Source organism: Terrapene carolina, unplaced genomic scaffold, assembly GCF_002925995.2.
Source record: "Terrapene carolina triunguis isolate 2854851 unplaced genomic scaffold, T_m_triunguis-2.0 Scaffold233, whole genome shotgun sequence".
NCBI classification, from domain to species: Eukaryota; Metazoa; Chordata; order Testudines; family Emydidae; genus Terrapene; species Terrapene triunguis.
In genome coordinates, this window is record NW_020664584.1 from 12,481,656 (window position 1) to 12,497,408 (window position 15,753).

At 48.1% G+C, this 15,753-nt stretch overlaps 1 protein-coding gene across 1 annotated transcript in view; it reads right to left on the reverse strand.

Annotated features, from left to right (window-relative positions):
- Positions 1 to 790: 790 nt before the first annotated feature.
- Positions 791 to 15,753, reverse strand: part of FAM83C (family with sequence similarity 83 member C) — a 35,261-nt gene continuing 20,298 nt past the window's right edge. Inside the window, exons 5-6 of the mRNA XM_029912594.1 lie at positions 12,513 to 12,637; positions 791 to 3,827 (exon numbers count right to left, since the gene is read on the reverse strand). Coding sequence (XP_029768454.1) covers positions 2,858 to 3,827; positions 12,513 to 12,637 — 1,095 coding nt within the window. The 3' untranslated portion in view covers positions 791 to 2,857. The remainder of the gene's footprint in view (positions 3,828 to 12,512; positions 12,638 to 15,753) is intronic.

The window sequence follows — 15,753 nt, forward strand, 5'->3', positions numbered from 1 at the left end:
CAGGCTCTGTGGCGGGGCCGGGGATGAGGGGTTTGGAGTGCAGGAAGGGGCTCTGGGTTTGGGGGGGCTCAGGGCTGGGGCAGGGGATTGGGGTGCAGGCTTATCTTGGGCAGTGCAGCAGGGGTGCTAAGCCAGGCACTGCGCCCAGGAAGCGGCCAACAGCAGGTCTGGCTTCTAGGCGGAGGCACACAAGCAGCTCTGCGTGACTCTTGCCTGCAGGCATCACCCGCCCCCAGCTCCCATTGGCCAGTTCCTGGCCAATAGGAGTGTGGAGCCAGTGCTCAGGGCAGGGGCAGCGCGTGGAGCCCTGTGGGCCCCCTGTCTAGGAGCCGAACCTGCTGCTGGCCACTTCCGGGGCGCAGCGTGGTGTCAGAACAGGTAGGAACTAGCCTGCCTTAGCCGGGCAGCACTACCAACAGGACTTTTAACTGCCCACTTGGCGGTACTGACCAGAACCGCCGTGACCCAGTGCCTTCCATTCCACGACCCAGTACTAGGTCGTGACCCGCAGTTTGAAAACCACTGATCTAGGACATCTGTCATGTCTTGTTTGTTCTCTCATCCTCTCCTCAGAGGGAGAAGCAGGTGCAGTGGAGACTTGTTTTGGTGGGGGGAGGGGTTATTTTCTTATAGTATTTTTATATATATGTGTGTGTGTGTTTATAGTAGAGAAGCAAAGTCAAAGAAATGCACTTTGCATATGGGGTGAAAGGTGGTGAGGTTTGTGATGGTCCTTAGTTCCTGCAGGAGCTCATTCCATAGTCTTGGACCACCCCCAAAGAAAGTTCTGGCTCTCTCACAGACCAGCTTTATGCTTATTGTTGAGAGTTCCAATGTGCCAGGGGACATAGTTGTCGACTACAGTCTTTGCCCGGGAATGGCAATGCCTTGCTCAGCAACATGCATGCTCTCACATTTATTCTTCTACAGCCTCACCCCAAACACATACATGCATGCACAATCACATGACTGGACATTTTCAGTGGTAAGTTTTCTTTACTTTTTTAATGTAGTTTGTACCATCTCTCTCAACATTGTTGTCAGCAAGTTGTAGCCTGAACAGTTATCACACTTACAAGATTATGTATTGGAGTGTAACAACATGCACTTCTCTCAGATAACAGGTTCTTTTCCTAGGCGGCTACTTAAAGTTAATTGAAAAGATGGAATTTGGTGAAACACAAACTTTATTTGGTACAGACAACTATCATTGAAATTATGGGAAAGGATCAATATACACTAAGATTAGAATAAGGTAAGTACAGTAAAGTGGTTTCCTGCATTGCTCCTACTTACAGGCTTGCATTGGGCATATTTACAACGTATGGAGACCATTGGAAACAAAGATGGAAGGGAACATAAGTGGAGCCCATCAGAAAGGAGATCCTGATTCAGTTTACACAGTCTTGGGGACCTGATGCACCCCAAGAAATGGGAACTGAGGGTGGCATTTTATACCCTTCCTTATGGTGATAGTACAGATATATACGATTTCATGCTTTATCCTGATTATAATAAGGTCAATAGCTGTCCCTAACCATACATGGCCTTTGGGGTGTCCTTAATTATGCCTCAAGCATTGATATTCCTGTCTTACATCACTTATTTATTAATAATGCCTATATGTAGAAGCAGTCTAACTGCTTAGATACTGCTTAGCAACCTAATTGCTAAAGCCCCCCAAACTCCCTTCCTGTGGAGTTCTGTGGAGTACTGGACCTGTTTGGGGTTACTTGATTGTGTTTCAGAATGAAAGTAAAAAATATTTGACCTGGGATTATCTTCTTAGATTTCTCTCATTTCAGCTACACTTCAGCCTTTAATATAATTACTTCCACAAAGCCTTAACCTAATATGATAGGCCCCTAAATTTTAGCAAGCTTAATAACCCATATACTTATGTTCACCTATTTGTCCCCATGCATGTTCCAGGCTAACAAGCCATACACCCACATACATACAATCTTATGCTCCTATTATGTCATTTTACCTCTAGCAAGCATAAAATCACCCAAGAGACATGAGATAGGCTCATAGGTCATAAATATGGCTAAGATTTTGTCACAGGTATTTTTAGAAAAAAGGCACGGACAGGTCATGGGCAATAAAGAAAAATTCACGGAAGCAGTGACCTGTCCATGACTTTTACTAAATATATCCGTGACAAAATGGGGAGCTCAGCTGCGGGGGGTCCGCGTACCGCTTGCAGGGCTGAAGTCACAGAGGTCTCTGGAAGCCGTGGATTCCGAGAGTTCCGTGATAAAATCGTAGCCTTAGTCATAACATCAGGTCAGCGGTCAACAAAATTGATATAGGAAAAGAAAATCTTTAAACACTCCTCTTAATTTAAACAGAACCTTTGTTAAATCACCAAGAACCAGTCAAAAAACTATATATGATGACATCAAATGATGATTTTTAAAATAAAGCTTGTAGTAAAATGGGCTAAAGGAATGGAGAAGCCTGGACTATTTCATCATGTTACTCTGTGTTTTGTATTTGTTTTCAAACTGACACAAGATAAAACTATCAGAAAAAAATTATGGTAACTCTGGGAATGAGATTGGAGAACTAGGCCCTGGTCTACACTACAAACGTACGTCAGTGTAACTAAGTCGCTGAGCGATGTCGTTACACCGACCCAACCCCCAGTGTAGGCAGCGCTATGTCAGTGGGGGGCTTCTCCTGTCGACACAAGTGCCGCCTCTCGCAGAGGTGTACCTGTGCCGCCAGAGACGTTCTCCCGTCCGAGTAGGGAGCGTCTTCACCAAGTGCTACCGCGGCGCAGCTGGGCCAGTGCAAGTGCGCTGCTGCAGCGCTGTAAGTGTAGACGCACCCTAGGACAAGAGAGAACAGGTCAGGGCTCAAATCGACTCGATATTTGCTTAGATTTGGATTTGTTATAGCTTGTGATCAGATCCAGTTTGCTGTGTCCAAGAGTGAGTGTTTTCTCATCCCTGTGTTTAGTGCAGCTATTTTCCTTTGGCACTTCATCGCCGAGTCTAGCAGAGCTTGGGACTGCAGCTGTCCGCTCCCTTTTTAACTGGTTGTATTGGATAATCAGGTCCAGTTTACTATGTCCAAGAGTCAGCGTTCTCTCATTCCTGCATATTTTGCTGCTGCTTTCTATTGCTTTTCCACTTGAAACATCACTGGGCGCTTTCTGCTTGGTATTTGCCCCATTTGTACCAGTGTTCTCAGAGGGGGATTGTAAGTTTGGTCCCTGTCTGATGGCAGAGTGATGGAGCAATTGGTCATTTTTAGTTTTAGCCAATGCCTTATTTTCTAGATGACTAGGTTCACTGCAGCTTAATATGGGGAAAGACACTGGCTGCAAGGATGCCTGCTGTGACTTAGGATTAGGCTTGTCATATAAGGCAGACTTGAATTTAGCTGAAGTGCTGTGGCTAGAGTTTGACATTTCCGAGTGCTGCTTGGAGTCGCTTGGCTTTATGGAGCTGATGGCTTCCTTTCTCTTTTCACTGGTGAAACCAGGACCCACGTCTTGCTTTTCAAGGAGTACATTGTAGGTGGAGTTCTTCAGAAAAGGAGACATCTTTATGCTCTCAATGCTTGAATTTGAGAGACTGCTTGCATGGCTTGCGGTTTCAGCTTCATTCGTTTGGGCGGGTTTTAAGAGAGACTGGAAGTTCCCTGCTGAGCTGTGAGGTGAAGTGGAGCTTGTTCCAGCCTCAGGGATACAGAAACCAGGCACAGGTTTGGATTCTACGTACAAGCTTCGGAATTCTCTGTCAAAGTCCTCAACGATTTTGCCTCGGAAGTGTGTCACCAAGCAGGTGTGAACTTGACTGCAAAGCCAAGTAAAACTGGAAAAGAAATTGAAAGGTGACATGAATCAATAGAGATGATTAGCAGGTATTTCTAACCTTTGAATGATTTACCATAGATATTACATCATTTCTATCCTCACACTAACGGGTGCATTGTAATATATTGGAACTTCACCCCCATGGTCTCAGGGGAAGGTGTCTGTTTCACCAGAGGGTGGAGGGAGAAGGATGTCGCGCCCTGGGCTCTGGATGTACATGGAGAGGGGAAGGTGCAGACATACTTGGCTTCTTGCAGGCAGTTAAAACCGTAATAGGGAGATGTCCTGGGAAGGGAGGAGGGCCAGGCGAGTGGGGGGGCTCTGGGTGTGTCCCCAAGGGGCGGGGGGGGGGAATCCTGGATGGGGACTGGATGTGTCCAGGGGATCCCGGTCTGTAGAGGATGTATTCTCCTGGGCAGTGGGATCCCAGGCTGTACAGAGGGTATCCCCCCTGGGGTGGAGGGATCCCAGGCTCTGGGGGGCGGGTGTTCTAGGGGATACCGGGCACAGGGGGAGGCAAGGGAGAGGCTACCAGAGCCTCCGGGATTGTCTCGCTGTATTTTCTGTATCATTAATACAAGATAAAAGGGATTTTTAATGATGTGTTTGCCAGGTACTGAGCTCGCTGAAGTCTCAGGATACCAATCCCCAAACCTGGGTTAAACTATTTAATTTTGGACAGTGACCAGGTCACGTTAACACGTGACTCTTTGGGTCCACACATTTCATCTACATTATACAAGAGGTAACATTAATTGCATGAAGATGCGGGGATTAGCTGTGGGGGCGGGGAGATGGCATTACAGTGCCAGTGGTGGGACAGCATTAGCAGGTGGCACGGTACATGGTGCTGGGAGGAGGGTGCTGTGCGGGGCAGAATACGCAGCACCGAGCAGGAGGCTGCACAAACACCCCATTCCTCCAGCCACCAGCACCGACCCTCCATTGCTCTTTGCCAGCAGCTCCCTGCTCAGCGCTTCAGCAATGCAGGAGGCCGGGGGGGAATGGGGTGGCCACAGGTGGGAAGGGCAGGGGGAGCATGGGCAGCAGAGGGTTGGGGCTGTGGGGGTGTATGGCTCCCGAATCGCCAGCCCACGGGCGCGGCAAACTGCTCCCATGGCAACGAGGCAGGAGCGACCTTCACCCCCGCGTCTGTGTTTGGGAAAACCTTTTGGCTGATTTGATTGTACCCTCGCAGCTGGTGTTCACGCGCACAAGAAATGGGTTTGCTATCTTGTGTAATTGTACACTGCATGTTTTCTTCATGCACAAGAATGTAACCACTAGGAAGAGTTGTAAACAAAGTAAGGAGAGAAATAAAAACCCCAGGAAAAGTTTTCCTGGAGGCTCTTTGGCTTGAAGCTTGTGAAGCTCTCTAGCTACCACAAACCTGGTGCTCTATTTCCTTTCCTGTGTCGTCACCACAGCTGGTGACCCCGACGTGATACCCCTCTACTCACCGGCTGGATACACCGAGTGCACCCCCGCGGCCGTTTGCCGCCCCGATTCGTGAGTATGGGGGGGGGGACTTTCCAGTGCCCAGAAGGAGCACGCAAGAGAGTTACAAAAGATTATACGGCAACGATCATGTGTCGTTGTCTCGGTCGCTCATATTGAGGACCTTCTAAGGGAAATAGATCGCCAGTGCCCCTGGTATCCTGACTGCGGGTCTTTACAGCTTTTTGATTGGATACGGATTGGGATCACCTTGTATAGTGAACCCCGTGCCCCAGTTCAGCACCTGCTGCTCTGGCAGCGTTGGAAGGAGGCGCTGGAGGGGTTCGGCCCCGACGGCCTCAAGCCGGTTTCCCCTTTGCCCCCAGGTGATGGGCCGCCCCCCTCCTGCCCGCAGCTGACCCTCCCTGCGCCGCCGCCCACGGCGGCTCCCCCCTGCCCACCGGTTGGGCGGGGGGGGCGCTGTCGCCGCGGCGGTGCAGCCAGCGCGCGAGGCCGGTCTCTTGACCAGCGAGGAATCCAGCTGTGGGTTCGAGGCGTTTCCCATCTCTTGGCGGGATAATGGAAATGGGGGGCAGATAGTGGACTGGGAGGCTCTCCCCTACTCGGTTCTGCGCGAGCTCCGGGGGATCTTGGAAGGTGTGTCAAACGGTTATCACTTGCTCCCCCAAGATTGGAAAGACATGTGTCGCATGGTGCTGTCTCCCGCGCAATACGTTGTGTGGGATAGCGAGTACCAGCAAGAGGCGCTTGCGGCAGCAGCACAAGGTGGGGGGGGGGCCTATCTCGCTGAGCAGTTATATGGCACAGGGCAGTTTTCGAGCATCCCCGAGCAGGCGGTGGGCACGCCCCGGGCAGCTTATCCCATCATTGGCCAGCGTGCCCGTCGCGCGTTTCGCAGGGTCCCCGCTGCGGGCGAGTCCTTCGACCCTGGCGGAGTTGCTACAGGCGTGTGCGGACGTAAGCACCCCAACCCAAACGCATTCCTTGCCTCAACGATCAGCCGTTCGAGGGTGTTATCGACTTTGGGGCAGACGTCACCGTCATCGCCACCGCGCAGTGGCCCGCCCATTGGCCCACAGAGCAGGCTCCGGCGGTTTGGGGTGTGGGCAGGGCGCAGGACTCACAACGAAGAGCCCGATGGTTGGAGGTTAGGGCGCCCCAAGGCATCCGCCGCGCCCGTATCCGGCCTATCATTCTCCCCGTCCACCTCAACCTGTGGGGCCGTGATTTATTAACACAGTTCACTGCCACCATCCATATTGATGATTAGGCGTACGGCCCTCCCCCTTTGTTGGCTCACTGAAGAGCCCGTCTGGGTTGCACAGTGGCCGCTTCCTCTGGAAAAGCTGGAGGCCCTCCAGCACTTGGTCAGTGACCAGCTGCAGGCAGGGCATTTGGAGGAGTCCACTAGCCCCTTTAAAACCCCCGTGTCTGTAAGCACAAAAGAAATAGTTACACCTTGTATAGAAATTGATGTGGCTAGTGTTGTGGAAATTGAATTGTGGATAGGGTGTGCATTTTCCCCAGAATATGTGCAGTGTATATTGTAGCAGAGGTAAAGGAAATGCAAACCTACCAATATAGGTTGTGTTGTCTTTTTCAGATCACTGTGTGTTTAAAAGCAATGACTGACTACCCAGAAGGGGTAGACCTCTGTTCTTTTGTTTTTCAGATCATCAGAGAAAATGGATGCCAGCTGAACAGCATTCAATGTACCATGCATTTACTGGCACCATAGGAATTATTTTTGTGTTCTATGGCCAAAATTGTTGTTAAAATTTGCATACCAACAGTCTTTGGAAGCAAGGATATGGAAGGTTAACCCACTCCCCATATTACCCATGGGATCCTTCTGGCTACCTCAGATTTCTAGCCAGAGGGCTGGGGAGGGAGGAAAGCTATTAGACACCTGAGGTTGTACCGAGTGAACTCCTCAAAAGTGGGTGTGCTTGTCCTGGTTTGTTGCTCCAAAGCTCTGTAATAAAGTTATTTTACTGGAAGAGTGTACATGGCATATATTGAATAATAAGACTAATGTACTGTATAATGGCAATGTGTATGTGTTCATTGTTAGGAAAAGGTGTATGAGTAAAGAGTGGAAGTTTCCTTTGTAGGTTAAAAGAAGCCAAGAAGGGGAGAAGGAAAAAGAACAGAATGAGTTAACTGAAGAAAAATAGCTAGCAAGCTCAGTCCAAAGATAAGACTTGGCTAACAGCCAAGAAAAGGGGGGGGCCTGAATGTGCCCGAGCAACAATGAGATCTGAAAAACACTGCCAGGCATTAATGAAATGTGTTAGGTTTCTTTTCTCACAGGTAGAGAAGTGCTACCCAAAGACCCTAGCACCCCTGCCATTCATTGAAACCAGGAGACTGAGTCTATGTAAAGTCCATCAACGAAAGACTGCTTTGGCTCCATGCTGGAAAGGCCCTTTCCAAGTCCTGTTAACCACCAACACTGCTGTGAAGTGCCAAGGACTGCCCACCTGGACCCATGCTTCTCACTGCAAAAAGACCCCTCCACCTGGAGAGGATTCTCCAGCTGCTAATCAGCCTATTTCTCCTGCTAGCTCTGCTGTGCCTCCTGGACAGCAGGGAAGGAGGACAAGGTAAAGTGCTAGTAACCTCTCCCTTGTCCACTGACAGACCTACTGTGCCTTTGGATTTTCCTAAAAGAAGCAAAACCATTACAGGGTGATGTGCTAGTAACCTCTCCCCTGTATGATGCTAAACCACACTGTTTCAGGAAAAGAGAAGAAGGAACACTTGCTTCATTGAAACCACAAAGTCCAGGGATTCCTGACTACAAGAGACATTAAGAACTGACCCTGGTGAAGAAACAAAGAATTATACACTGGCAGGAAGAAACTTGTGGGACCCATTCTTGGGAACGTGGTATTGATTGGATTTTGGGGTTTATTCTACAGGCTGCGCCCTGTGTTTTGGATAAGTCCTTCAGCATGTATTGCCCTCCCTAATTGGATTTCAAATGATAAGTACCAAAGGCACCTTGTTGCCATTGCCCCTGCCATCTCCTCTATTACACTATTACCCCTGTAACACATCCAAATACAGACAATGACCCAGAAGTTGCTGACAGAGATGGTATTGAATATCACTGAGGCTGGGAAGGCATTGCAGTGGGATCTAGAGCATCAGGCTTGGCCCACTGCCCTTACAGACACATCAGGAGTACCATCTGATCTGTGGCCATGGAGACATACTTGGAGACTTTCTGGGTGGAAGTGCAGACGTTCTCAGTGCTCCTTCCAAGCATATGGACCGGTTGAGGGGGTGTGGGCTCCCACATACCGAATCCTGCCGGGTCCATGGGGAGGATGCATGTGGGATTGGGTAATTCACCAAGACATCTGGGAAATTAGACTACCTGGTATGCCCAATTGATTTTAGTAAGTGCTCCTGAGATTACATCTGATATTTGGATGGGGTTAGGGAGTCAATGGACATTTTGGCCATTAGAACCCCCACAGCTTCAGTGTATATGTAAACTGAAGCCAGGAGAAATTGTCACTGTTTATGACTACGTTTGCTGGGAGGGTAGGGGACAAGGAACTACCCTGACAGGACACTTACTTTTTCAAGCTAATGATAGCTGTGTGTATGTTAATGACACCACATTACAAGATATGCATTTTAATCTCACTATCACTGCAGGCAATTACTGGCCTGCAGATAGAGTTAAGTATAATGTATTGTACTTTGTGACATTGTTAGCTTGCCTTAATGCTAACTCACTTCTTATTTTGTGTGTATTGGGAAGTTTTTTGTTGGCCCCTGGCTGCCAAGGCGAACCCCAGATGGAGCAGCGGCTGCAGTTTAACATCTGGGTCCACCTGGCAGAAGTATTAAATCAATCTGATTTCTGCCTGGCCGTTGCCCCGGAAATGCAAGGTCTGTTAAGTACTTGCCTTGTTTCTGTCTGCAAACCACCCAGCAACATCTGGGGTGTGAGACAGTGAAAGAAATGTGTTGTTTTAAGCTTACTGATAATAGTAATCGCATGCAATAGCAAATTGATATGCTGAAATGTTATGCTTAAGCTATCCGCCAGGACGTTTTTCCTCCTTGGTGGGATTATATCTAGTTATAGCCACCCTTAGAGTGGATAAAAACCCTTTTATAGTATGGGGTCTTAGTTTTGATTTTTGATGTTTTACTTTGCTGCTTCGTTTAGTGTATACCCAATCTAGTGGCATTGTGTATGCTACCCTGCGAGAGTGCTTTGTTTTAATACCGCATCTATAAAATAAAATAGGGGGGGATGTGGGGGTGTATGGCTCCCGAATCGCCAGCCCACGGGCGCGGCAAACTGCTCCCATGGCAACGAGGCAGGAGCGACCTTCACCCCCGCGTCTGTGTTTGGGAAAACCTTTTGGCTGATTTGATTGTACCCTCGCAGCTGGTGTTCACGCGCACAAGAAATGGGTTTGCTATCTTGTGTAATTGTACACTGCATGTTTTCTTCATGCACAAGAATGTAACCACTAAGAAGAGTTGTAAACAAAGTAAGGAGAGAAATAAAAACCCCAGGAAAAGTTTTCCTGGAGGCTCTTTGGCTTGAAGCTTGTGAAGCTCTCTAGCTACCACAAACCTGGTGCTCTATTGCCTTTCCTGTGTCGTCACCACATGGGGCACAGGTGGGAAGGGCAGGGGAGGGTTTGGGGGTGCAGGGGGAGCATGGGCAGCAGAGGGTTGGGGGCACAGGTGGGAAGGGCAGGGGGAGTATGGGCAAGGAAAGGTTGGGGGGCACGGGGAGCATGGGCAGCAGAGGGTTGGGGGGCACGGGGAGCATGGGCAGGGGGGGCTCAGGTGGGTGCATGGGGCAGTCGGGCAGGAAGCATGGTGGGGAGCACTGGTGAACAGAGACAGGGAGCTGGGGTTGGGGGGGGAAGGAGGAGTCTCTTGGCCGTTGCTCTGAGAAGCAGGGGAGACACCCCGAGCTCTGCGGGGATCCTGTTGAGGAGGAGGTGCCCATGAGCTGGACAGGACTTTCCCTGCAGGACAGTGCTGGCAATGCAGAGGGAGGGAGGGGAAAGGACTGAGCCTAGCTGTCCCTGGCACCTGCCAATGCTGCAGTGCACTGGCTGGTTTGTCCATGTTGCCTCTTAGTGGCACCATCTGGCTAGAAGCCGCTGCCGTTTCCCAGGTGTTCTTTGCCCTGTGGTTATTGTCACTGAATCTCTCTGATTGGTCCAGCTTTTCGCCCTCACTGCCCATAGTGCAGATGCTTGTCATCTCAGCCTCTGTAATGTGCAGCCTCCCAGCCCACAGCCGCACACTCTGTGCCCCTTCCACTGGATATGCCTGTAAAAGCACTTGTTAATCCTCACAACCTTCTGGGCAAGATTAACGCATTGTGCTCTAATGTGGCCCCCTGATGCAATGCTGGGCTCACACCAGTTTTATTCTGGTGCAACCCCAGTGACTGGTCGAGTTGCTCCTGGTTTGCATTGCTGTGGCAAGATGAGATTTAGGCTTCCTGCCTTTGTCTTTCAAGCCTAACTGACTGGATATTCGGCTTCGGTTGTATTCCCCTCTTTACCCTTACAGGGTTCATTCTAAACTATGGACAGAGAACACAGGACCTGCCGGAAATCCAGAGGAAAGGATAATTCAAAACAATAAGCAGTTTGATTACGTCCATCGTGTCATTATGGGCGCTAGGGAAATGGCCTGCCTTCTAGGAGAGCTCCCATTCTGACCATGGGAGGAGGATGTGGCTGGGTTTGTTGGCAGAGGGGGAGCATGGCAAGAGGGGAGATCTAAGATGTAGGCCAGGGCAGGGCCTTGGAGGAGGGAACTAGAAGTGTAAACTTGTTGCCAGTAGACAGCTTGAGGTGACATGGTGAGACTGGCAGGGGAGTGAGGAGGGTGCACAGATCCAGGTGGGACGTGTCCAGGGTGGGGACAAGCAGTTAGCCATTGGCACAAAAAAAAAGGGTCTCATATTTTGGTATGTTGTAAAGAAACTTGAAGATTTGGGAATGGCTTAGATGTGAGGGGGAGGAGTAAGACATGAACTCTGGACTGGGATGTCGGCAATAACACCAGTCTGGAAGGAGAGGCGTTAGGAGAGGAAGAGTTGGCTTTAAGCCATATTAAGCTGGAGCTGTTGGTAACCATTCAGGAGAGAACCTGGGATGCAGGGCTGCACACAGGGAAGCAGGTCTGTGACCTGTCAGCTTGGAGAAGACAGTTAAGTTAACGTGAGCGAGTGAGGCCACATAGGCTAAAGTGCAGAAAGGCCCAAGGACAGAGTCTGAAGGATCCTGACAGAGCAGGGAAAGGGACAGCAGCAGGAGACACTTGGACAGCATTCCAAGGAGGAGGGAGCGATAGCCTCCGAAGCAGCAGAAAGTCTGAGCAGGATGGAATGCAGACTGAAATTCAGCCCGTATGCAGCCAAGTCAGCAAGATCCTGGGCAGAAGGACGGGGTGCAGGAAGTGGAGAGGGCTTCAGGAGGGAGTTGATAGTGGTTATGAGGCAATGGGGGTATAGGCCTGGGACTCAATAAGGCGGAAGTAGGGCTGCTTTGTGAAGAAGTCATCAGAACTTAAGGAGGAGAAGAGTTTGTAGTGAAGGAAGCCCCGGTGACCCGTGGAGACTCTTCGGGGCTGCCCAGCAGCTCAGGAGCAAGTGTGGGGGAAGCAAATGCTGGATGTAAACCAGGGGAGAGGAGAGGAAGAGCAAAAGAGTGGTGTGGAGGAGAGTGTGGAACAGAGGGTGTCAACTCCAGTCAGAGGTGAGGAAGCAGGGAGCCATGGGCAAGGGTGCAGTTATGAGCAGCAACACAACCAGATGTTGCTCGATTGAAGGTCATGGAAGGGCCAGCTGGGAGGTAGAGAGCAGCGTGGGCGTGGACAGTATTCAAGGAAAGAAAGTGGTGATCAGAAGTGGAAAAGATCACTGCTGTGTGAAGACAACAAAGTCCAGGGGGTGGCATTGGTGGAGTGTGTGTGCAGTGGGAGAGTTAATGCAGTCTGAAGGTCAAACAGCAAGGTAAGGGCAGGAGGCTAGAGGATGGGTGAGCGATCAGCATGAAAGTTGAAGTAATTGACAGTGATGAAGAGGGAGAGCCATGTGTTGAAATCAGGCAGGAAGAGGGTGTGAGGGATGTGGGTGAGATTATGAAGTTGGTTTCTCTGTGACAATGAATGTTTGGCCCAATGTCTCTGAGTTTTAGAGGTGCAAACTGTGATGTCTCACCTGTATGTACCAGCAAGAACGTGGTCACAATCTATCAGTACAAACTTCTCCAGGACTTGACCTTCAAATTTCTTGCCTGCTTTACTGTAATATGTGTCTCCACTCACACACCGCACTTGCATGTTCTGAAATCAGAGGACGAAATATGGATTGAACCAGATTGAATAGAGCAAGCTAAATCTTTTCTTTCTTAACAGATTGCTATATGAATGATAACCTGAGCGATGGGCTGGCTGTCCGACAGTGTCCCCCGGTCCGGAAAGGAGGGAAGCAGCAAGGCATAAAGTATTTTCTGGCTACTACGTTCCCTACAGTAACAGAGAGTTCTATCAAACTGCCTGCTGCTTGGGGATCATGTAATGAAATAAAAATACCAAAAATTAACGTGTTGTTAGGTAGCAACTTACACCACAGGTTATACAAGATCTTGGCATAAAGAACTTGTCCTTCTAGATCATTTATAGAATTTATAAATCGATACAATTTCTACCACATCATTTATACAATTATCGAATAGCGCTGGCCTAAGAACCAACCCCTGCAGGACCCACCAGAAAGACACCATTAGTTGATGATTCCTCATTCACAGCTACATTTTGAGATCTCTCAGTTAGTCAGCTTTTTAATCCATTTAATATATAGAATACAGATTCTGGATAGTGTTAGGGTTTTGTTAGTCATGCAGTAAAAATGCCTTACATAATTCTAACTATATTATTTCCCAGTTACCTTTATCAGCCTGACTTGTAATCTTGTCAGACAACATCATTAGGGTTATTAGTTGCCTCACCAGAGTAAAACTGACCTGAGCCTAGCCACATTTATACCTTGCACAGGGTACTTTGGTGATCCTTCATAAAATCATAGAAGTGTAGGACTGGAAAGGACCTTGAGAGGTCAATAGTCCAGTCTCCTGCATTCAAGGCAGGACTAAGTAATAACTGGACCATCCCTGACAGGTGTTTGTCTAACCTGCTCTTAAAAACCTTCAATGACAGAGATTCCACAACCTCCCTAGGCAATTTATTCCACTGCTTAACCACCCTGACAGGAAGTTTTTCCAAATGTCCAACCTAAACCGCCCTTACTGCAATTTAAGCCCATTGCTTCTTGTTCTGTCCTCAGTGGCTAAGAACAACAATTTTTCACCCTTCTCCTTGTAAACAAACTTTTATGTACTTGAAACCTGTTATCATGTCCCCTCTCAGTCTTCTCTTCTCCAGACTAAACAAACCCAATTTTTTCAATCTTCCCTCATAAGTCATGTTTTCTAGAACTTTAATAATTTTTGTTGCTCTCCTCTGGACTTTCTCCAATTTGTCCACATCTTTCCTGAAATGTGGCACCCAGAACTGGACACAATACTCCAGTTGAGGCCTTATCAGTGCGGAGTAGAGAGGAAGAATTACTTGTCATGTCTTGCTTATAACACTCCTGCTAATATATCCCAAATGATGTTCTCTTGTTTTGCTAAAGTGTTACACTGTTGACTCATATTTAGCTTGTGATCTACTATGACCCCCAGATCCCTTTCTGCAGTACTCCTTCCTAGGCAGTCATTTCCCATTTTGCATGTGTGCAATTGATTGTTCCTTCCCGTGTGGAATACTTTGCATTTGTCCTTATTGAATTTCATCCTATTTACTTCAGACCATTTCTCCAATTTGTCCAGATCATTTTGAATTTTAATCCTATTCTCCAAAGCACTTGCAACCCCTCCCAACTTGGTATCATCTGCAAACTTTATAAGTGTACTCTCTATGCCATTATCTAAGACACTGATGAAGATATTGAACAGAACCGGACCCAGAACTGATCCTTGCAAGAACCCACTTTTTATGCCCTTCCAGCATGACTGTGAACCACTGATAACTACTCTCTGGGAATGGTTTTCCAACCAGTTATGCACCCACCTTATAGTAGCTTCATCTAGGTTGCATTTCCCTAGTTCGTTTATGAGATGGTCATGCGAGACAGTATCAGAAGCCTTACTAAAGTCAAGATATACCACATCTACCACTTCCCCCCATCCACAAGGCTTGTTACCCTCTTACCAGCCTTGGTTATGGTGTAGAGTGACCCCAGCACACACCCAGATCTTCCCCCAGAAATGTATGTCCTGTACGACCCAGCCCTCTCCTGGGCGGTACAAATATATTATGAGCTAGTATTAATGGAGGATTTTAACTTCCCTAATATCTGTTGGAAGATTATTACAGCAAAACATAATATATCCTGCACATTCTTAGCATATGTAAGAGGACAACTTTCTGAATCAGAAAGTTGGGGAAACAACTAGGGGGTCATTCATTTTGGATCTGGTTTTGATCAACAGGATGAATTAGTTGTGAACATGAAGGTGGTCGGGAACTTGGGAGGAACTGATCATGATCTGATAGAATTCAAGATCCTGTGGAAAGGAGAGCATGAGAACAGCAAAACAAGGACACTGGACTTCAGAAAGGCAGATTTCAACTAACTCAGAAATAGTAGGCAAGACCCCACGGAAAGACCAATTAGGAAGAAAAGGAGTCAAAGGGGGCTGGCAGTTCTTAAAAGATGTAATACTGGTGGCTGAACATCATGCTGTTCCAACGCAGAGGAAAGATAAGAACATCTGCAGGAGGCCAATGTGACTGCACAAGGAGTTTTTCAGCTATCTAAAATCTCAAAGCCAATTTTACTAAGAACAAACCCATGCCAGACCAGCTTGATTTACTTCTTTGACAGGGTAACTAGTTTGGTGGACAGGGGGAATGTGGTGGTCATAATATAAATGGACTTCAGCAAGGCTTTTGACACAGTCCCACATGACAGTCTCATAAGTAAGCTGGAGAAATGCAGGCTCAGCGGAACTGCATACATAATGCATGAATACATACATGATCTATACATAATTGGTTTAAAAAGGCACAAACAAAGAGTAACTATTAATGGAATGATGTCAGATTGGAGAAAGGCCTCAAGTGGGGTACCAGAGGGATCTGTTCTGGGTCCGGTGTTATTTAACATCTAAAATTCAGAGGGTTCTTGATAAATTGGAGAACTGGACTATAGAGAACAAAGTGAAATTCAACAAAGACAAAGGGAAGAAAAACCAAATGCACAAATACAGAATGGGGAAAACTGGCTTGGCAGCAGCACTGCTGAGAAGGATCTGGGAGTTGTGGCTCACAACCTCAACGTGAATCAGCAAATGCAATTTTGGGTTCCATTAACAGAGGCATAGCATGCAAGTCAC